Raw genomic sequence first — 21,384 nt, 5'->3', positions numbered from 1 at the left:
GCGGCACTTGGTGAGCCAAGACCAAGCCAAGATGGACCAAGGTTTTTATTTTTCCTTTTTTAGGTTATTAAGCATCACATGGACGGTTAAAGCAAACAATGACCACCCACAACAAAAGCCCGTATAACAATGTTATTGCTGCGAGACATCGGTGTGTAACGCCCTGGGTGTACCGATTCTCAGCCATGCCATCAGGTTGCCATCGAACAGAGCCGGTTTTCGGTCTGTGATTCGGTGCCTGATTCAAAGTAGGAGGGGAATTAGCCCCCAATGGCTTGAGACGCGGATGAATGGGTTGACCCGCACAGCTCGGGAATAGTTCACGTTTGGCTGCATATGCTGCAGTCCGTATTCTCATCCACAGCTCGTATGATGTCCCGTGGAAATCGGGTGAAAGCTGACACAGTGCGTGCGACAGCCCGTATTCACAGGTTGTCCCCGAATCACTGGGTCACGGCAGATTTCAGCTTCGTATGACTGCATTTGTCTAAGTGATGCATGTCTTTGCTGGCCTCGGCCTCTCCAATCAGATAGATTGGGGTATTTGGCTGCAGCAATCCGAACCCCCTTGCGTTACTCGAGTTGCAGTAGTACACTGCATTTTGGAAGGATTCTCATTGTCATGAAATGCACTGTGCAAGCTCTTCGTTGACCTTAACCACTCTAACCGTATGTATCCAAGGGAGCCAGCAACCTGAAGTCTAATTCCCCTCACTAGCAGTTCCGATCGTAATTCTGCGGCACCTTCGGAAGTCGGGCTCTCCACGCACAAGCTCAGGCAGCTCCACCGTCCCCCTGGCTCGGCAAAAGGGGCCGCGGGGAAAGCAAGGTCAAGTTATTGGTCTTTGGGACCCTTCTGCCTCCGCATTCTTGCTGGCCATGTGTTCTGTCCAACCGTCAAGCATTGTTCAACCGAACCAACAGAGTTGACGGAAAGAGACCGCTGTCAATGGCGAAACTGGTACAGTAACTGAACCGGTTTTAAACCGGTCTTAAAGAAACAATGGCAATGAGAAGGAGGAAATCTGACTTGAGTCTCATATTAGACGCTGTCTCATAGTTTAATAGCTAGCTCTATGCTCACCACTAGATGCCATGCTACGCAAGGGAGACCTACCGGTTATTTTTGGAGAACTCTGCTCGGCTTCCGAGCTGATTTCCAGGGAGGCAACTTCACATCATGGGATTTAGATGAGCTGCCTCTGCTACCTGCAGCAACCACCGGTTCAACCACCGGTTGCCACTCACCCTGTCTGCGTCTAGCTCCGGCCTTGGTCCATCAGCCATGGAAGACCAGCCGCTGATCCGTTGAAATTCAATTGAGCCAAGATTCTCACCCCAACAACTCCTAGTTTAGTTGAACTGGGCTGGCTTAACCTCCCTTTCGCCCTATTTGGACCAGTTTCGGACCCGCTACTCGCTGAACTCAGACATAGGCGGTCCACCACCATCTCAACGCTTCATGATGTATCATTTTATTATAGATGATATAAGTGGTATTTAAGGTCTACGATTTGTGTAAAGCCACGACAGAATGCAGGAGTAATCGAGGGAATAAGCCGTAAAATCTGCAGGGATGACAGTTCTTTGCCTTCCATTGTTTTTTCAATAGCCTTCGTAACAAGGTTAATAACCTCGTATTCCCTTGCATATGGGCGTTTTCAGCCGTCCAATGACGACAAAGAGAGGTCTCGTATTGCTCAGCGCTATACCGATACTATGTAATGACTCTAGTAAAAAGCTAAAGCCTTTGGCTGAGCGACGATCCGAATGGATGAGACGTACAGTGCTTGGCTGGATCTATTGATGCTGCTGAAATGCATGTTTCGTTATACAGGCTGTGAGTGGCCGAGCTCCGTGATCCTAATCTCCTCATCACCGTCCTTGGCCAGCTCATGGCTGATTGTGGCCGCTTGATCGAATATGGATGCGGCTGAGCCTTGGTCAGAGAGGAGTTCCAGCCCAACTTTCTCTTTCTGGTTGAGTTAGGCCGTATTACCTCTTTCTCTAGGAAGCTTCTCCCGTGTCTCGTAGTTTGAAGAGAGCTATATAAACTCTCCGTCTCGCCTAGATCACAACTCTCTTTTCTCTTCTTATCAACTCATCATCTGTCGACAATTCCCGAGGCCTAGACACTGATCCCTTCTCCTGGGTCATCAGTTGCCAACAGAGGCCGTATCTTGTCAATCTTTTGTGAATACCATAGTCTGGCACATTTTGATAGTTGCCCATCATGTTGCTTAAGCAGGTCCTTGTGGCCGCTCTGCTCTCTTTGAGCTCTGTCACGGCTTTCCCAAACCCGAACAACCTCCATGACGTGGAGGCTAGGGATGTCGAAGATAACCTCGTTGCCCGTGGTGGTAACCAACACGACTGTGGCTCTTACGCCAGCTGGAACAACGGAAAGAACTGCTGTGTCTGCAAAGACAATGGCAAGAACTACGACTCCAAGACAAAGTCATGCAACTGTCCTAGTGGCTACACCTGGAATGGTCACCAGTGCGTCCACGACTGTGGCAAAGATGCTACTTGGCAGTATGGAAACTGTGTCTGCAACAAGAAAGGCGAAGTCTACAACCCCAAGGACAAGACCTGTAGCTGCCCACCAGGACAGTACTGGAACGGCAAGAACTGCCAGGTGGATTGCGGCAAAGACGCTTCATATGACTACAAACAGAAGAAGTGCGTTTGCAAGAAACAAGGCGAAATCTACAACTCCAACTCCAAGACTTGCAGCTGCCCCCCTGGCCGGGTTTGGAACGGCTACGCATGCGTTGTTGACTGTGGCAAGGAAGCGCACTTTGACAATAAACAGAAGAAGTGTGTGTGCAACAACTACGGCGAAATCTACAACTCTGGCAGCAAAACTTGCAGTTGCCCTGGAGGAAAATACTTCAACGGCAAGAAATGCGTTTGCCCGTATGGTAAAGTCTGGAACGGTAAACAGTGTGTAGAAGACTGCGGCAAGGAAGCCCACTTCGACTACAACCAAAAGAAGTGCGTCTGCAACAAGAAGGGCGAAATCTATGACTCTTCCAAGAAGACTTGCAGCTGTCCCGATGGTCAATATTTCAACGGAAAGCAATGCGTCTGCCCGTATGGTAAAGTTTGGAACGGCAAACAGTGTGTTCCCGATTGTGGCAAGGAAGCCCACTTCGACTATAACCAGAAGAAGTGTGTGTGCAACAACAAGGGCGAAGTCTATAACTCGGCCAAGAAGACCTGCAGTTGTCCTGATGGCCAATACTGGAACGGCAAGCAATGTGTTTGCCCGTACGGCCAAGTCTTCAACGGCAAGCAGTGTGTTCCTGATTGCGGTAAAGAAGCCACCTTCGATTACAACCAGAAGAAATGCGTTTGCAAGAACAAGGGAGAGATCTACGACTCCAAGACCAAGACCTGCAGCTGTCCCGATGGCCAGGTTTGGAATGGCAAGCAGTGCGTCTGCCCGTACGGCAAAGTCTGGAACGGCAAGCAGTGCGTAGAAGACTGTGGCAAGGACGCCCACTTCGATTACAATCAGAAGAAGTGTGTTTGCAACAAGAACGGAGAGATCTACGACTCCAAGAGCAAGACTTGCAAGTGCCCTGACGGTCAGTACTGGAATGGAAAGCAGTGTGCCTGTCCATATGGCCAGGTCTTCAACGGCAAGCAATGTGTCCCCGACTGCGGCAAAGACGCCACCTATGATTACAATCAGAAGAAATGTGTTTGCAAGAACAAGGGAGAGGTCTTTGATCAAAAGACCAAGACCTGTAGCTGCCCTGACGGCCAGTACTGGAACGGCAAGCAATGCGTCTGTCCATACGGCAAGATCTTTGACGGAAAGCAATGCGTAGAGGACTGCGGCAAAGATGCTCATTTCGATAACAATCAGAAGAAGTGCGTGTGCAACAAGAACGGAGAGATCTACGACTCCAAGACCAAGACCTGTAGCTGCCCCGACAGCCAGTACTGGGACGGATCCAAGTGCGCATGCCCTTACGGAACAGTCTGGGACGGCAAGCACTGCAACCAGGATTGCGGCAAGGACGCTCATTTCGACAGCAACCAGAAGAAGTGCGTGTGCAACAAGCAGGGCGAGGTTTACGATAGTAAATCCAAGACTTGCAGTTGCCCCGACGGCCAATACTGGGACGGATCTAAGTGTGCCTGCCCCTACGGCAAGGTCTGGGACGGAAAGCAATGCGTGCCAAACTGCGGCAAAGATGCTAGCTACGACAGCAAGCAGAACAAGTGCGTGTGCAAGAACATCGGCCAAGTCTTTGATAGCAAGTCCTTGACTTGCAGCTGCCCAGCGGGAACCTCTTGGAATGGCTACGCTTGTGTGCAAGATTGTGGCAAGGACGCTCATTACGACAGCAACCAGAAATGCTGCGTGTGCAACAACAAGGGCCAGTCTTATGATAGTAAGTCCAAGACTTGCAGCTGCCCAGGAAACCAGTATTGGGACGGCAACAAGTGCGCGTGCCCATACGGATCGACTTGGGATAGCAGCAAGAAGACTTGTAAGATGAACTATCCTTGATGATATTTTATGAGTTCAAGAGGTGATGCCTTCAGAAGGTATTATCTTTTATACTTAATAAGATGTGGCAATGTTTTGTTCTTCAAAATAAGTTGGAAAGAAAAAAAAAACGAGTGAAAAAAAGATTTGATATTTATATTGGACTGGATAGGAAAGGTCGTTCCCTTGATGACGAGTGGGATGAAATGTGTATATTATTCTATATGGGGTACATTTTAACGGCTTAACCACTGTAGTAATGCCGATGACTTAAAAATATCAGTCATTATCCGTTACCTTTTGTGATTTTTGCGCAGTTTAAAACTGTCGTAATCTACGTAGCAGTTCATAGGGTTATTCCGGCAAAGGAAGTATACTCTCTTGAGAGTATACACTCCATATGAAAACAACGTTTGTACTTCATAATTCATGGGTATATCTCCGCTAATGAGACAACAGTTTATACTATTCAGAAGAATTTACATGCAGCTAAACGGCTGTGGAATTGAAATCCGGGTTGATGATGTCCTCTTCCAACACTGTACCGTTCAAAAATCGGGTACCTTTTCGCAATATCTCAACACGGCCGGGATGCAAATGACGCGGCGGGTCATTAACTATCGTGCCATTTGCGAAATGGATGCCATTCCAGGGCTTTGACAAAGTGGCCATTTTGAGCTTTGTGTTTGCGTTTGCCAGCAGCGGTGAAGATATCGTGCTCACGTCGCAGTTCTCGCTGACCATGTACAAGTTCAAGCCAATAGCCAAGGTGTAAATGTCTGCACTTAGTTGTTCCCAGTTATGTTGGCCCTTGACAACAACGCCGATGTAATCGGTTAAAATGACGGTCGGCCAGCTCTGGGGAGTCATGTTGTTTACACCCATCCAGTAGAGCGCTGGATTGGTGGGCAGAATCCCAATGCCTTCGATGGTAAGCAGAGTCGTGGTGACAATGTCCGCGCTCACAAGCCATTGACTAATGTGAAACGTATCAGAGCTGCCACCTCGAATCACTTGCTTCCAGTCTGATGCCTGGTCTTCTGCCATGGGCTGAGTGTCGCCCAAATCAGACCAATCATCTGCAATTGAAAGGCGATTGGCCTGGTAAATGCCATCTGCTACCGAGTCTTGGGGCACGGTTGGCTGCAAGTCCCCGGCAAGAAGAAACACTACACATCCATTTCCTCCGTTTTGGTCCATAAAATAGGACGCAGGCTTTTGGTTGAAAGTGGTGCTAGTGTCCAGGTTGCCACAGCGATTGTTGACGCCTTTGAGCTTGCCAAAGAAGTCATTCACGATCGAAGTTGTCCAGTAAATGGGTCCCAGGCTGGGCACCTCTCGAATACCGATCAGGTATCTAACGTGAAAGAATATGACTTCTCCAGGATTTTCAGCGGTGAATTGGTTGATCTCGCTGATGATATCATCGAGAGACTCTCCAGAATTGCCCACTGCAACTTCTGCTGTTTCATCATTGACGTGCAAGGTCCAAAAGCTGTAGTCTGAAGTATCCGTGATAGAGTGCACTGATCCGACACGAAGATCAAAATAACGAGATCCTGCGCGGAGCTGATTGTAGATGTTGAGACCTTGTGTTTGTGTATTCTCGCTGATACCTCCACTGAGAATCTGACCACTGATGGTGCTCATTCCAGCGTCGTGAGTGCCGGGCATGACAACGTGCTGAATCTGCCGGTCCTTGATGACTTCGTAGATGCTCTTCATCCAATTTCCGGCGCCATATTTGATAGACGTAATGAAGCCGTAGCTATCGCTTCCCGTAATCACCAGCGTCACTGGAGATTGGGCGGCGGGATCCAAGTATTCACGCTGACCTTGACCCATGCCGGTGAGATCAATTACTGTTCGCGCCGGATGTGAATCGGGAATATGAGTTGTAGCTCGAACAAAAAAGGTTTTGTCAGTTCCGTCAATGGCATAATATGCTTCACCACCGTCATCCACAGCCGTTTTCCCAGGCTTGTTGGTATAGACAACAGTGTTTTGGCGCGCATGGCCCTGCGGAATATCACCCCAATCAAATACATCCATCTGATATGAGTGCGTATTCTGCAGAATAAATCTATGAGGCGTCAGGTTTACAATAGTGATGTATTGCTTCGAGCCAGGAACACTGTTGACTAATCCAATGAGACTCCATGGCATATATGTTCCATTTGGTAGCATTTCATTGCTGTAAGTGACATTTTGAGGATTGCAAGCTGCATTAACAGCGGCCGCGAAGAGCCAGCCCAGGCTAATCGCGGCTAAGAGATGGTTGCGTCTCATTGGGGTCGCTTCGTACCCAGGTTTTGCGCTCGAATTTTGTTCTTGGCGCGCGAATGCTGTAAGTAATTTTCCCTTCTATCTGTACAGACAGATTAGTCTGTATGAACAATGCTTTCAGATATATGCCTCGCTTACAAAATCCCACAATCGTGTAAAAGAATGGTTGAACTATCAGATAACCAGTGGTCGAATTCGTGTACTGATGAAAGAATGACCAGCCGCAGGGCGGAATCTACAGGCTGAGTGTATGAGGAAGGGAGTTTCCAAAAGACAGAGAAATTTTCTACCTTCAGGTCCTGCACTGCGACTTTATTTACGACCATTTATCCAGTCCTTCCTGGCGAATCCTCGCCCTGGCCCACTGAGCTATTGTTCGTGACCACATGCTTTCAACGGCTGGCGAGAAAAAATTGTAGTGAGTGATTGCATATTAGTAGGCTTCCTTCCGCTAATGGTCAGCAGATGGTAGCTGCATTGATGTGAATGATACCTACTAATAAGAGCTTCGGTATTCTCCAGGGGTCACGGATGTAATTGATAGGTCAGGAAGAGTTGCACGCTTAGGACACTAGGTCATTAAGAGTAGTTCAAGGGGAAAGGAGACACCAATGATATCCTCTAGCTAATGCAAACTTTACGAAAAGCTTTAAGTGCCTAGACTTGAGAGCAGCTTTGAAGGGACATTGGCTAGCGGATTCATGACTACATATGGCAGGTCGGAATGCAATGCAACCCAATTGGTCGCCACTAGGAACATCGCGAAGTGCGAATGGCAGCTGAATCATAACCCTCGTGAAAATATGCCGAATGAGATCCAGATGAAAGAGAATGAGTACTATAGGCAGTCAAAGAATAGAACTTTGTCGACACATCTTGTAAGACTTTCAAGACCATGCATCTCGCGCACTAGGCTGCTGACTTGAGCATCAAAGCGTGAAATGCGCATGTGGTCTACGTATCTGTCTGTAACTTCGCACTGTCTCGTCATCATCCACTGTCTCACTGGGCACATCTCGAATATACTTTAGCCCGTGACCGAGGTCATGTAAACTGGATATACACCATGAGCACAAACGAGCCGAACCGAGGAAACTAAAAAAAAAAAAAAAAAACCCGGCTTAAACTGCGCTCTTTTGAAAGTTACAACGCTCTGAGTTCGCGCATGATATGTGAATTGTCTTCTTTTCCAAAAAGGTCTCTATGGCTTACAGCACAACTGCGGCTTTAGTTAGCATCGCCATAGCGCAAAGGCCGTGAGACAGGCACAGCAGTTTTAATACACCACAGGCAGCTAGAACGAAATGGAGCACGGGAATTATGAGGACCTAAGGAAAAACACTAACATCACCCGCCCAATCAATTTTTATTATGAATGATTAATACAGTTGCCTGCGCCTACTTGAATCCCATAAAATCTAATAACTAAGAGGCAGCGGCGATCTTGCTCGTCGTGTTTCTCGTGACAATCTGTCGCTGCCTCTCGGTATATCGCCTAGAGCTGCAGCATTGAGCCGAATATTTTCTCTGGCGCGATCGATGCGATGAACTAGTAAATGGCTCCTATTGGGGCTTGTCATAAAGAGCTTTAGTCTTGGCCCGAAAGCAAATCCTTGGAGAACAGGCCTTATTAGCCGTTGGAACGAAGCCAATACTCGCTCCATTCTTTCTCCGTTGTCGTGGAGATTGGACTCAAAATCTGAAATGCTATCCAAGAGGATATAGACCGTGGTAGTTGGCTGTATTTGCCAGAATAGTCGTTCAAACATGAAGCAAAGCGCATCGGTGTTGCCTGCTGCTACCGCGTCATACAAGCTTTGATCAACAAAGTCAAGGGAGAGGCTATAGGGTTTCGGATACAGCAGTAGTTGGCAAATGATACTCCTTAGGAGTCCCTTGGGACCAGAATCATCCTTTAGAGGGTCGGTATGACTGCTACAAAAGAACTGCAGTACCATACCGCTCTGAGTTTGGAGGAGAGTAGACGCGAAAGAAGCCGTAAAGAAAGACATTGGAGATGATCGTCCTACACTTTCTGTACGACAGCAACCATCAACTAGCACCAAGCCAGGCGCTTCGGATGATAACCATTCTTGGAATTGTCGTTTTTGCCTTAAAAGAGTGGCATATCCTAGTGCTTCATCGCTCATTAGACTTTCTTTGCGCAGAATACGCTCCGCATCTGCGATGGGATCGGGCGTCTGAAGTAAGTTGACGATATCGCTCTCAGTCAAGGCGGGCGCGGGCGTATGCTGAATGGTTTGTTGCGGTGTTGGGTTGGGAGCAAGGGTATTTGACGGGAGCGCAAAGAGGCCTATCAATCTTCAAGTTAGTTTTTATTATTCTGTTTGACACAGGAAGGAGGCATACTTACTTCGCTGGACAATAGCATCCGCCACAAATTGATACAAGGCGCTCTGCAGCTGCTCGTGAATTGACGCGGGCAAAGCTTCGACAAGTCTCTGTAGCCCTGCCTCAAACTCTTTTCTCTCTTCCCCATCTTTAGTCAGTCGTTTCCTTGTCTGTGCCATCTCGTCGCTCATTCCGTTAGCAGCTTCAACCATCTGTGAGCGAAACTGGTCCACCTGAGAAGACAACCTGTCATGGCCTTCGCTCGTCTCTTGTTGCAGTTCCACAACCTTGACTTTGATATCATGAGCTGTTTTCCGGGTGGCCTCGGCTGCGATACGCCCTTGCTGCGCCGACACTTTAGTGTCTTGCCATACGTTCCTATCCAAATGAGATGTGGCTTCAAAGACCAATTGCTTTGCCTTGTATATCCGTTTCGATATGCCACTAATCTTTGCCGCTTCTACCTCCGGAATCTGTTTGCCAATCTTCTTGAAAACTAGTGCCTCTTGTTAGAAAGAACACCGTGCGCATATACCTCCCTTGCGATGCCAAAGTCAACGTAGTCTTACCGTTAACGTCCTTATACGTCCTGTTCAAAATATTCAGGAGCTCTGAAAGACAGTCTACCAATGTCCCATAAAAGTCCCAGACCAAGTTTTTTAACCGCACTTCTCCGCGATATACATCGCTTATTTGGTAGACACTGGCCAAGACCCCAGGAACTTCGTCGAGCTCTTGCAGAATGTTTCCCACATTAGAGAGTCTTTTTTGGAAGGACTGGAAGACAATTAGACAATAACACACAATCGCTTTTCCTGTGGTAGACTTGCTTGGAAGATAAATACCAGGCCTGTCCTGAGGATACTGAGACCGTTCTCATCAGGAATCGAGTCAGAAAGCCGTTCTAAGATGCCAATGGCTACGTCGCCTTTCCTTATCCATCCTCTAAAGGGATTATCTTCGGCTTTTTTGTCATAACTCTTTTTCGCTTCCTCAATACAGTCGCAAACTCCTCTCCAGCTAACATCTTGAGTAATCGTTGCCGAATCGCCAACTTGAAAAGATTTAAGAGCCTCAGACAAATCTTCTAGCTTGCTATGGCCAAATTAGAAGGCTAGGATCACAAACAGTCGCGAGACGTGGAAAAAGAGAATGCAATAATTTACCGGTTGATAGGGATCCTCCATTCTGCACGCTGATTATTATACTCTGTTGGTGAGGCCAACCCCTGGTGAACAGACGCGCCCTCATTTTGTCTCCAGTCTTTCATCACTTGAATCTCGCGATCATTACTCATCACATCCCTCATCCCCTGGCCCACGTCTAAAGGCCGTCGATAACTCATGGCGAACTACACGATATGATCTTTACACAACAACAATAATAAGAGAAACAACAGCTAGGTAGAAGACACTCGTATAGCAGCCTTTCTCTAATGAAGGGGATACAAAGACTTGACAGCCCCAGTTAGTTGAGGCTGAAAACAATGACAAATTCCGAAGTTGATACCGATACCCCGCTCAGAATGGATGCCCTCATCTCTTCCAAAAAGGACTCAAGTCATAAATGACAAGAAGGAAATGTGGGCTGAGTATTTATAAGCTGCATTAGTCTCTTAATACAGGATTCTCATTCGACACAGGCCCTGCTCTTTCAGAGCTGCTTTTGCACAGAATCAAGCTCCTGGTTGCAAGGTGGGAAGATTTTACTGGATCACGTCTTTCGTTGAGCCCCAAGCCGAGGCTCTGATTACAATTCGCGACTTACCATGCATGGACCTATGCCTAACTGAGAGCAATTGCTTATGTCGCCTCATTTACCCATTTACTTGCAGTTTCGTCTCCACAGTTCTTAAGGGAGTCATCCCCTCTTGGAGGAAGCATTTGCCAAGACCAGCCCTATTTCGCAACTATCTTCATTCCAATAGTTGAACAAACGTAACAAATATGGCTGCAGACGCGGGTACCGCTGCCGACCAGAATGGCGCGACAAGCTCTGGTAAAGAAAGCGCAACATCAAACTCATCTACTGTGGAGGAGGCCAAGAATGATTCTGTCAAGGAAGTCGCAGAACAAAACGACAAGCCCAAAGACAACTCCGGCGACGGCAAAACACCTGAGTCTTCAAAAGATGAGAATACCAACAAAGACGATACAAAACAAGATGAATCCAAAATGAAGAAGGAAGAGTCTGAAACGACAACAACAGAGAAGTCTACGAAGGCTCCTGCACCAGCCAATAATACTGTGCCGGAGAAGAAAACTGAGAAGCCAAAGCCAAAGCCCATGCAGGCATTCTCACGCGTTATCCCAAAGCTGCGAGAATGTTTCTCTTGGGACGAGTTCAAGAACCATCAAACAGAGGAGCACAACCACGCTATCGAGACGCTTGTCGCCGGCGATTCCCTCAAGGCGGAAATCGAAGAATCGGCCCTTCTCTATGAAGGTCTTCAAGATTATCAGTATATGGGCGGCTGGGGAGGGGGAGGTGGACTTCGCAGAGGTTTTGGCCGGCGGAATCCACAGCACAAGACTGTCACCGATGACGGAGACGAGGTTTGGCTGCAACGAGTCAGAATTAACTCAAGGGCGGTCATGATGTATCTTGGTCGCCAAAGCCCGGCTGGGAAAAAGTGGAATGGCCGGCCTCATGTTTTCCGTCGGCCTTTCCGTTATCTCATACACTTTCATGATGAGATGAAACAAGCACTGGCTGAGCTAGAAGAATCGGCTTCGAATACCGACGGAAAGCCTGCTGATCGCCAGCCGGCTGAAGGTCTAAGCCCTGAAAAAGGTAAAGAGAAATCGGAAGGGGATACGCTCGGAATCGACTCCCTCTTCAATGATACCGATACCCTTGCCGAGATGAGACTCTATGTAAAGTTTATCGATGAGCAGATTATGCCAGAATATCTGCGATTCCAGGACGAAGATATGAACAATGCTCCTACGAAGATCAGATGGGACTTGCTCTGGTACCTCTTCAAACCAGGAGACCTGGTCTATGTGCCTAATCTGAACAGCGGAGTTCGAGCGCGAATCCCAATGGGCTGGGATGGCGTCTTTCAGCGCCTACAGGCAGGGTTTGGAGATGGCCCGATGGAGACAACAACATCGTCATCCAACCACAATACGAGAGGATCTCATACCGACCAAATGGTGTGGAGGATATATCGAGCTCCATTCAAGCAGTCGATTATTGATGGCTGTACCTGCGACACCTGCATGAAAATGGAATCCACTTGGTCTATAAATTGCTACCACATCGATTACGATGGCCAGAACTATCGTGCAGTCGGACGTACAATTGAGATCCCTTCTTTCGAAGGCGAGCGCGAGATCACTCAGTTGGCCTGCTATCCTATGAGATACGTCCAGCAGAAGGACGAAATAATGGAGAGGGGTAGACAATACGGAAGCAAGTTCATTCAACATATTGATCCAGCAAAGAGATACAGCTTCTACCGTGGCTGGACCCTTATCAAGACACCTCTTGGCCAATCTGTTGAGGACAAGAACGGCAGAATAATGACAAGCCCAGAGCACATTGAAAGCGAGATTCTTGTCGATTTTGAGGAGGCCTTCAACACAGACCCTTCCTGGAAACCCGATATTCTAGCAGTCGACCCGACCACTTACAAAGTTGTGATTTCAATCGACAATGAGAGCCCTCTGCAGGAATGGCACGACAGTAAGCGCACAAACCTTAAGGACGCATGGGAAGACAAGGTTATTACCGAAGACGGTGTCGATATACTCCAGATGAACAAATTTATCGAGACAGATTTGTTGCTGAGAAAGAAGAAGGACAATGATAATGAGATTGGCGAACTCGAAGGTGACAACCTTGCGCTTTTGCCCAGGCGGCTCTTTGCATATGCCCTTTGGGAGCGCAAGTTTGTGCAAGTTGATGTTCGCGATGTCTCATTTCCTGAGCTCAAAGACAAGGATCGAGCTTTCGATAGCCTTCAGATTTCCACAGAGCACAAGACTCTCATTCAATCTCTAGTCTACTCTCATTTCAAGAAGAGAGTGAACGAAAGCAGCGTCGAGATTGCAACACAGGATCTTATCCGTGGCAAAGGCAAGGGCATCGTGATTCTGCTCTTTGGTGTGCCGGGAGTCGGTAAAACTGCTACTGCTGAAGCGGTCGCCCAGAAGTTCGAGAAGCCTCTGTTCCCCATCACATGCGGAGATTTGGGATTTACTCCTGAGAGTGTGGAGAGCTCTTTGAGCGAGATATTTCGCTTGGCTCACCTGTGGGACTGTGTCCTTTTGCTGGATGAGGCGGATGTCTTTATTACACAGAGAGACAGAAAAGACTTGGAAAGGAATGCCCTTGTTTCCGGTAAGAACTGCGCGGTATGCAATTAACATCCTTCAATACTAACAGTTTACGCTACTCTATTCTAGTCTTTTTACGCATGCTCGAATACTACAATGGTATTCTGTTCCTCACTACCAATCGACCCGGTGTGCTTGATGAAGCAGTCAAATCACGAGTGCACCTCAATCTTCACTACAATTTCCTCACTGAGGAGCAAGTCGTTGCCATATTTAAGTTGAACATTTTGCGACTCAAAGAGATCGAAGACCAAGCCGCCAAGGCACCGAGGCACAATAAATTATATATCGATGAGGCAGATATCATTGCTTTCGCCAGCGAACACTGGAGAAATCACACGGATGGCATTGGGCGGTGGAATGGACGACAGATTCGTAACGCATTTCTCATTGCTGCTTCGTTGGCTCATTACGAGGGAGACATGGGTGAGCGACCAGAGGGACTACAGAAGCAACTAACTTCGAAGCACTTCAAGAAGGTTGAAGAAACTACTAGACGCTACGATGAGTATCGCGTGGCATGTCTTGGAGACACTGATAGTTATCTTGCACACGACCGATATGAGAGAGACGACGACTGGAATCCTCTTGCAAGAGGAGGAGCAGCCAATGCCTATATGGCTCATGGTCAGCCTCAGGTCCCAGGATATCTACCCAGAGCGGGAAGTTTTCCGTGGCAACGGCCGGTACAGGCTCCAGTTAACATGAACCCAAATTCAACGCAAAGGCAAGGAGCAGAAGGATGGTCGAATAACGCGGCCGCACGCCCGCCTGTCCCTGGATATCAGCCGCCTGCGCAGCAGCAAGCCCATGGACACCCTCCGCCGCACCAGTTCTCACAACACCCGGCGCACTTGGCGGGCAATACCCCTAGCAGCTCTGGTAGCCCAAACTATACTACTCAAGCACCGTACGGTTCATCCGTGGGAGGCCCCAGTGGACCACAAGGCTATGACATTGGAGGAAATCCACAAATGAAAGCCGGAGGAGAGCAAGGAGTGAGCGATGAGTGGAACGGGGGAGCTCCGCAACGTCGGCAGCAGAACCAGAATGGATTCAGCCACTATTGAGGGGATTAATCATGTCCTACGAGTATGGTTGGTTCCGTTTCGTGAATTACTGTGTGACTTGCTAAGGAGGCAATAGCCATGTTGACTCGAAGAATTTTACTACAGTGCAGTTAAATTGACACCTTGTGATACCCTACAAAGCACAACTTATTAGATGATGGAGTATATTTGTAAATAATAAGCGCCATATGGCTTATTCCATGTATTGGCAGAACTGTAAAAAAATTTACATATGACAAAATATGACAATGGTATCAGATCGTGAGAACAAACTCCAGCTCGCTTTCAGTATGATCCATAGTATCTTCTTCCAATCGAATCCTTATTGGGTACCCCGAAATTACACTTGCTTAGTATCTAGAACCAAGCACACACCGCTTACTTCTTCTGTGCCCAGCCAATCTGAGTCTTGCCGCTGTCAAAGATAACATGTGCAGCTTTGAGGGCAATATCGCCCAAGATGGTGAACGGCAAGCCACCAGAGGGCTGGATACCACCAAAACACTCGCCATTGCCGGCCGGGGCGTAGTTGACCAAACTACCGGGAACTGTGATCGCACCCTCTCCGACGGTGAATTTGAAGTCAGGGAGAGTGGTGTTACAGCCGAAAACATAGCCTCCTTGCACCGGATCCAGGCGGGCGCCCTGGACCTTCTGGTAGTAAGCTTTAGCGAGGTCGTCACCGGCCAGAATTAGAGTTGTGCCGGTGTCAGCAATAGCATCAAATTCTCCGCCAATATCGCTGCTGGTGCTGAATTGCCAAAAGCCCTTGCTGTTGTCGATGGGAGCATAGAGGATATTGCTTGCAGCAGAGGGGACAGCGCCGAAGATGTAGCTGCCAGGAGTCTCGTGGCGGAGATCGGCGACAAAGAGAGGAGAATCGAGGCTGCCGACAATGTTGTCGAACCAGGTCTTCTGAGGAGTAGGCGTGACAGTGTTAATGGAGCTGAAAGCGAGACCCACGAGACCATCATTGTGACCTGAGGCAAACTGAGCCGAGACTTGCTTAGCAGACTCAACCGCCTGTGTCTTCACAGTGAGGCTTCCAACGGTAACAACATCGGTATACACGTCTCCAGAGGATGATGATTGGTCTCCATAAGTAATATTCCAAGACGCGCCATCCAACTTCTTGGATGAAGAGCTCTTGGATGGGTCGTAGAGATCATGGCCCTGAGAAGAGCTGGAGTCCGTCTCGGAAGAGAAGACCCAGAGGTCGGAGCTACCGGTATCAAAATCCAAGTTGAGTTTCTGAGGAGGAGTGCCTATCTGAACAGGGACTAGATATTGGAGGTCATCACCGTCAGGTGTAGCGGTGACATTGCCGCTGCCGCCGCGCTTGACAAGCTGGGTGGACTTGACGAGCTCAATAGCCTCAGTCAACGTCTTGGAAACTGGAACGCCATACTTGGCGTAGGCGCGGGCCAAAGCTAGAGGACCATTGCGGCCTGTGAAGCCTTTGTTCTCAGTACTCTTGATCTCGAAAGAGCCAGAGGTGGAGATGGCGTTGGGAATAGCACTGCCTGCTGCCATAGAGGCAGACAGGAATGTGACAAGGAAACTGCCGAATGTGATGGGCTGCATTGTGAAGTATGTGGAAGAAGCGAATATCTTCTAGAAAAGAAACTGGGCTGAATAAATAAGAACTGATCAGAAAGGATTCTCGTGATGCTGTGGTGAATGACTTCTAATTACCTAGGCTCTAGGCGAGATTGTCCACCTTATTTATCTTCTGTCTTTAGGGGGATCGACGGCAATAACTTCCAACAAGAAACAACACGATAAAACATACACGAGATATCACGAAAGTCCTTTTGATATCGCGAATATTAGGGGGTTAGTATAAGAAGAGAAGGTCGGAGTGCTTCCGACGACATGAGGTTACTTTGATAGACATTCGAAACTACTTGTAGGATTTTACGATACTGCAGCGCCTCATTAAACAGCCTAATTTGGCAGCTGGGTGCAAAGAGATTCCTGAACTTTTGCGAGTCAGCTCGGAAGTCATCCTATAACTTGCTAGCAACAAGCGCAGTGGACAAAGACGTGGAGATCGTGGAGCCTGTGGATGCGACCAAGGCTGACCCGAATAGTGCCCTTAATACCGAGCCGACACTATTTGGTGTTTTACAGTTAAAGATCTAATGTCATGGGTTATGCTATCGGAGAATATAGGCCAATCTCAGTCTCAGATCGGCCTGGGAGCATTAAGCATGGTTTCATTTAACATAAGGTTGTCCGAGAGCGAGTCTTCTATTTACTGTCATTTGTGCCATCCGGAAATAGAGGTACCACTCAGGGTCCAGGAACTGGGTAACACATGCTCGAATCAGCACGTTGAACTTTATTTCACATGCTACGGTATCGGAGATCCTCATCTGACACGAGCGCTTTGTTCAAAAGGTCAAACAGCTTTGGTGAGGCCTTTTGGCGATCTGCAACAAAGAGCCCCAGGAAGAGGCGATCAGCCCGGCCGATCGCAGTGGACCATCCCCGCCAGAAATGACCAACGAAAGGCCTGAGTCTCTTCTTACATACTAAGCATGTTTCAACTATATCCGCTCTTTAGGAGCATTGTATTGGTGGAGGAGCTGAGATAACCTAATTGTTTGTTTCTCCATAGTATAATGGAGATGATGGAGCTGTCTGCCAATGCTTCCTGCCACTGATGAGGTGGCATGTCAGATGCAGGTCCAGTTTCCTAAAACACCGCCAAAGACGACTTTCCCATGGAGACAAGGATCAGCCAATTCCCCTGGCTAGAGCTAACATGTCAGTTCCTTTATCGGTGAACGATCACATGCGAGGTAAAGCAGCGAGGCAAAGACGAGAAAACTCCACGCAAGCTCGTGTACGGCTCGCGCCACTGCACAGCCAAGCATAGTAGTTCACTTAGCATAAAAGTATGAATGTTCCCTAACATAAGAGGCAAGAAAGGCTAGGCGGAAACACAGCCGAATCATTGGATGAACCTTTGCGCCATTTTCGCCTCGTACCACAATTGACCGGAGTGTGAAGCCCGAGCCAATGGTCAATTGAGGAGAAGGTTCGGATGGGTTTATTTACAACAACAAGAAACTTGTATTTCTCCAATTCGCTTGACCTTCCCCGCGATTTCTTGTCTTTAGTTCGTAAGAATCAAGCATTTAGAACCAAGCTTAAATCCCAGATGATGTTGGTGTGTACTGCAAAGTCGTACCTAGAATCGCCAAGTCGGAGAATTACGAGCCCAAGCGCAGCGGATCATGCGAAATGGTGTGTGACAGTAATTTGTATGAAAGCGCACTTGGCGGACAATCTATAGTCCGGAATGACTCAAGTTATTCAACAAACTCTGTCTTCAAATTGTGCCGACCGTTGCATGATTTAATTCGATATGTTTGAGACATGGTTGCGTAGTCAAATAGCACACTAGAATAATCTTTAGCACAGAGACTAAGGAAATCATTTTTAATGAGAGCATCAACAATTGCTTGCAATAATACATCTGGCAAGAAGAGTGATCGTTACACCAACTTTACGGGCGATACCAAAGCGTGGAGCGCTTGCGATATCAACGACTTGTCCGAAAGTCTTCTTGAGTCACTGGATAGATTTGATTTGATGTTTTTGCATTGAAAACTGGTTGTCTCACGGGCTTTAATCTTCAATCTTTATATAGGGTATGTGAGCATTGGTTGATAAAATATGTTTGTGCCGTTGGGACAGTTCTCCGCACGGGAGCTAACCTCGGTCCAAACACAGAGAGAATGTGTGAGAGAGACAGAGATAGGAATAGTATAAGAAGTCATAAATCTTTGCCCAATTCTGGTGCAATATTGCTATTTAACATTGACTGGATAACGCAGTTAATGCTCGCTCCACCGCTCATATTTGCCCAACAGCTTGGTAGGCTCATCCCACTGCTCCGCTCTTCCATTTCAACATCGTAGATACAACAATACACGAGAAATGATTAAAAAAAAACTAGAAAACTTTTCGCGAGATGGTCATATCTACTCAGCAAAATGTAGCTTGACATTAACTCCCTCGCCAGGGCAGTTGGTCAAAGTCAGGCCGTGCTTGATGGGGCCAACTTGGGAGCCATCAATGTTGTCGATGCGCTGCATCAATCGGATGACAACATAGCCAACCTCGGTAAGCGCAAATTGCTGGCCGATGCAGATTCTTGGTCCTCCATTGAAGGGAAGATAATCCCAGCCCGGCCTGCGTGTCTCCCATCTCTCTGGCTTGAAGACTTCGGCATCGGGACCCCAGATATCCTTGCGGCGGTGCATCAAGTGAACCTGAACGCTCATGTTAGCATGTTACCTTTGGATTTGAGTGCATTGAGATCGTTGCCTACCGAATAACCAACATCCTGGCCCTTTGGTACGAAAATCGGCGACTGTCCGTCTGGGCCGCCGCCAATAGGCAGCGTCGTGTCTACTTGTGCAGTGCGGACATTCATCGGCACTGCGGGATATAAACGCAGGCATTCGTTCAGACACCATTGGAGATATTGGCAACCTTTCATCTTCTCAAATGTGATTTCCTTAGGGTTGGAATATGTTCCGAATTCTTCCAAAATGATTGCTCGCAGTCGTCGGAATACGGGCTCATACGCGGGATCAGCCATGGTGTAGAAGAACCATCCCAGCGTAGATGCAGTGGTGTCTCGGCCGGCAAGCAATATGTTGAGAAGCTGAGATCGCAGCTCTTCGGGATCTCGGGTTTCTTTGGCCAGTGCATTGAGGAAGACGTATTTGTCCTCATTCACAGGCATTTTCTCGCCCTGAACGAGAGCCTTTTGAACAAAGTAGTCGACATAGGCGTGAACCCTTTTAACCATGCGTTTAAACTCGGGAGTATGAACAACCCAGTAGTTGGGACCCAATCGAGCCCCGATCGATAGATTATACTGTGCCTTGTCAAAAGCAAATGCGAAGTTGCCGTCTTTTTCAGATGTGGGGTGGACTTGATCGAGCTGGCTATTGACGCTTTCTCCAAAGAGGAACTCGGTTGCGGAATCCAGTGTGAGGCGGAAGAACAGAGGCAGAAGGTCTACAAGATCAGTCCAGCCATCCGGACCAACCTGACGATTGAGCACCGTCATCAAAGACTTGACGTGCTCTTCCTCTAGGTTAAGGTCGCTGACTTGGCCACGGATGAACTGCGGACGCAGCAATGCTCTAGAGTGCTCCCATTGCTTGCCGTTTGTCGCGAACTAGCACGCAAAAGAAGTTAGTAGCTATCGTCAAACAACGGCGTATAGATATCTGTATCGTAAACTTACAATGCCATGTCCCAGTAATGGCTCAAAGTTCTCAGTCCGGTTCACACCCAGGCCAAAGTCCTTGAATTTCAGCGCAAGAATGGTCTGGATGTTCTGAGGATCAATCGTCACCAAGGTGTCTCGGAAAAGCGGCGCCTTAACACGCAGCGTGCCCACTGTACGGCCATGCTTCTTGTCTTCGCGTCCAAAGTTCTCAGCAGCGTGGATGGGGAATCGCTTCTTGCGGCTCGCATCCACGCCCAAGACGATATCGGTAATGCCTGTCGGGTCATAACCCGACATCCACACGGGGGGCTTGCATCCCAGTTCCCTGGATCTGGCTCTGTATCGGAAGCTCTCGAGGATCAGGTTCAAGACGTAGACAAAAGCCAACGCCGCGGCCGCAATGCCCGCTGCTAGAGACAATTGCATGGCGACAGTGTCAGCGAAGGGACATGTGGATTGGAGGAATGCTGAATGAGTCAACAACGAATATTGCGAGAATAAAAATTTTGGAAGAAAAAAAAGCACTGACACCCTCGGCTATCAGAACTTCATTTCATTATGACAAACTGAGAGTGGTCATAGAGCGGCTATATACGGAGCCATCGGGGATCACTACATAACACTACATTTATAGCGGCAGCAGGAGAGGAGAGACGGACCAACTCAATTGCTGAAGACGGACCCCTCAAGCTCGTCCGGTCCCGTTTGGTGCTCCCACAAACAACTCGAAAAGCCGTGTCTCCGCACGCACTAAGCATGGTTTAGCAATACCCCAGACCCCAATGGTTCACCCGCGATTTACGACATGGCGCCATACCGAGACACCCTGGTCTATCTCTCAAGACGAGCAAAGGTGAGAGACATTTCCTATTGTGTCTCACTGTAACCTATTACAGGCGTCGACCGATGGAATGGCGATGTCTCAACGCACGGGCGTCGGATCTTATCGAGTGGCCGTCGCGAATCGTTTCTTTTCCGCTTTTGGCAACACGATCCTCATTGTTCCCCGGACTCGAACTAATGTCCGTCATGTGTGCTGCTAGTGCGATCTTCACATGTTGGGGCTAATCATTACCAGCAATAGACGCGGGGGACGGCACGAACCCGGGGGCTTGACGAAGCCTTTTAAGCCCGAAAAGCTGTGTTTTATATGCTGTGCTAGGTCATACCCCGTGTTAGCATCTGTCCACGCAATGCATGTCTCACTTTTATGAGCTGAAGCCGAGGTAGGTCTGTACGTCAGCTTGTGAATATGACGTGATAAGTCCGAAGGAGGAACTCAGCCGTCATTTGTACAACTGAGGCCAGAGTAGGAAGTTGAGCCTTAGTCGTCAAAGCTATAGGCCTACTATACTTAGATATCCATCATGATGTTTGAAAATGCTCGTAAACAAGCTTCTGAGTGGCTTGAGGATCTGGTGGGCGAAGTAGAGCAAGTGAGACGGGAGATTGTGGATCGGTATTGAGGGAAGTGCTTACTCGTAACATTCTCATGGCCTGTTTTCGCCCTGATTTCTTTGCCCCGCCTGTTGGCAGACAAATAATCTCCACCAAAGTCATGCTCCA

The 21,384-nt window shown here is 48.2% G+C and overlaps 7 protein-coding genes across 7 annotated transcripts; 3 read left to right on the top strand and 4 right to left on the bottom strand.

The window, feature by feature from the left end:
* Window positions 1-2,112: 2,112 nt before the first annotated feature.
* M431DRAFT_509414 (hypothetical protein) lies at window positions 2,113-4,798 on the top strand. Its single transcript, XM_024919287.1, has one exon. The coding sequence runs from the start codon at window positions 2,234-2,236 to the stop codon at window positions 4,526-4,528; it is 2,295 nt and encodes a 764-aa protein (XP_024772708.1). The 5' UTR covers window positions 2,113-2,233; the 3' UTR covers window positions 4,529-4,798.
* A 140-nt stretch (window positions 4,799-4,938) lies between these two features.
* On the bottom strand, window positions 4,939-6,808 carry M431DRAFT_509413 (hypothetical protein). Its single transcript, XM_024919286.1, has one exon. It carries the CDS (start codon window positions 6,794-6,796, stop codon window positions 4,997-4,999), a length of 1,800 nt encoding a protein of 599 aa, XP_024772707.1. The 5' UTR covers window positions 6,797-6,808; the 3' UTR covers window positions 4,939-4,996.
* A 1,317-nt stretch (window positions 6,809-8,125) lies between these two features.
* On the bottom strand, window positions 8,126-10,794 carry M431DRAFT_17736 (hypothetical protein). Its single transcript, XM_024913087.1, has 5 exons — window positions 10,312-10,794; window positions 9,976-10,240; window positions 9,715-9,922; window positions 9,168-9,641; window positions 8,126-9,107 (listed from the first exon to the last, which is right to left on the bottom strand). The coding sequence occupies exons 1-5, from the start codon at window positions 10,488-10,490 to the stop codon at window positions 8,212-8,214; spliced, it is 2,022 nt and encodes a 673-aa protein (XP_024772706.1). The 5' UTR covers window positions 10,491-10,794; the 3' UTR covers window positions 8,126-8,211.
* A 297-nt stretch (window positions 10,795-11,091) lies between these two features.
* On the top strand, window positions 11,092-14,558 carry M431DRAFT_483216 (hypothetical protein; the record flags this gene model as incomplete). Its single annotated transcript, XM_024916106.1, has 2 exons — window positions 11,092-13,492; window positions 13,558-14,558. 2 exons carry the CDS (start codon window positions 11,092-11,094, stop codon window positions 14,556-14,558), a joined length of 3,402 nt encoding a protein of 1,133 aa, XP_024772705.1.
* A 378-nt stretch (window positions 14,559-14,936) lies between these two features.
* M431DRAFT_6629 (hypothetical protein) lies at window positions 14,937-16,142 on the bottom strand (the record flags this gene model as incomplete). The annotated part of the gene is made up of 1 exon (XM_024921703.1): window positions 14,937-16,142. One exon carries the CDS (start codon window positions 16,140-16,142, stop codon window positions 14,937-14,939), a length of 1,206 nt encoding a protein of 401 aa, XP_024772704.1.
* A 2,034-nt stretch (window positions 16,143-18,176) lies between these two features.
* M431DRAFT_456594 (hypothetical protein) lies at window positions 18,177-18,521 on the top strand. Its single transcript, XM_024915319.1, has one exon. The coding sequence runs from the start codon at window positions 18,308-18,310 to the stop codon at window positions 18,488-18,490; it is 183 nt and encodes a 60-aa protein (XP_024772703.1). The 5' UTR covers window positions 18,177-18,307; the 3' UTR covers window positions 18,491-18,521.
* On the bottom strand, window positions 18,192-20,393 carry M431DRAFT_145803 (hypothetical protein). The gene is made up of 3 exons (XM_024912711.1): window positions 19,834-20,393; window positions 18,904-19,764; window positions 18,192-18,844 (listed from the first exon to the last, which is right to left on the bottom strand). Exons 1-3 carry the CDS (start codon window positions 20,242-20,244, stop codon window positions 18,554-18,556), a joined length of 1,563 nt encoding a protein of 520 aa, XP_024772702.1. The 5' UTR covers window positions 20,245-20,393; the 3' UTR covers window positions 18,192-18,553.
* Between the last annotated feature and the right edge of the window lie 991 nt (window positions 20,394-21,384).

The sequence above is a fragment of the Trichoderma harzianum genome (assembly GCF_003025095.1).
Source record: "Trichoderma harzianum CBS 226.95 unplaced genomic scaffold M431scaffold_8, whole genome shotgun sequence".
Classification (NCBI taxonomy): Eukaryota; Fungi; Ascomycota; class Sordariomycetes; order Hypocreales; family Hypocreaceae; genus Trichoderma; species Trichoderma harzianum.
This window is presented reverse-complemented; position numbering and strand designations above follow the sequence as displayed.

Bases quoted from the DNA above. Each gene is read 5' to 3' on its own strand.
- M431DRAFT_509414 (XM_024919287.1), top strand. From the start codon at position 2,234: ATGTTGCTTAAGCAGGTCCTTGTGGCCGCTCTGCTCTCTTTGAGCTCT.
- M431DRAFT_509413 (XM_024919286.1), bottom strand. From the start codon at position 6,796: ATGAGACGCAACCATCTCTTAGCCGCGATTAGCCTGGGCTGGCTCTTC.
- M431DRAFT_17736 (XM_024913087.1), bottom strand. From the start codon at position 10,490: ATGAGTTATCGACGGCCTTTAGACGTGGGCCAGGGGATGAGGGATGTG. The intron at 10,241-10,311 runs GTAAATTATTGC...ATTTGGCCATAG, and splicing joins TGGAGGATCCCTATCAACCG to CAAGCTAGAAGATTTGTCTG. The intron at 9,923-9,975 runs GCAAGTCTACCA...ATTGTCTTCCAG, and splicing joins GCCTGGTATTTATCTTCCAA to TCCTTCCAAAAAAGACTCTC.
- M431DRAFT_456594 (XM_024915319.1), top strand. From the start codon at position 18,308: ATGTGTGAGAGAGACAGAGATAGGAATAGTATAAGAAGTCATAAATCT.
- M431DRAFT_145803 (XM_024912711.1), bottom strand. From the start codon at position 20,244: ATGCAATTGTCTCTAGCAGCGGGCATTGCGGCCGCGGCGTTGGCTTTT. The intron at 19,765-19,833 runs GTAAGTTTACGA...TTTGCGTGCTAG, and splicing joins CATTACTGGGACATGGCATT to TTCGCGACAAACGGCAAGCA. The intron at 18,845-18,903 runs GTAGGCAACGAT...ATGAGCGTTCAG, and splicing joins GCCAGGATGTTGGTTATTCG to GTTCACTTGATGCACCGCCG.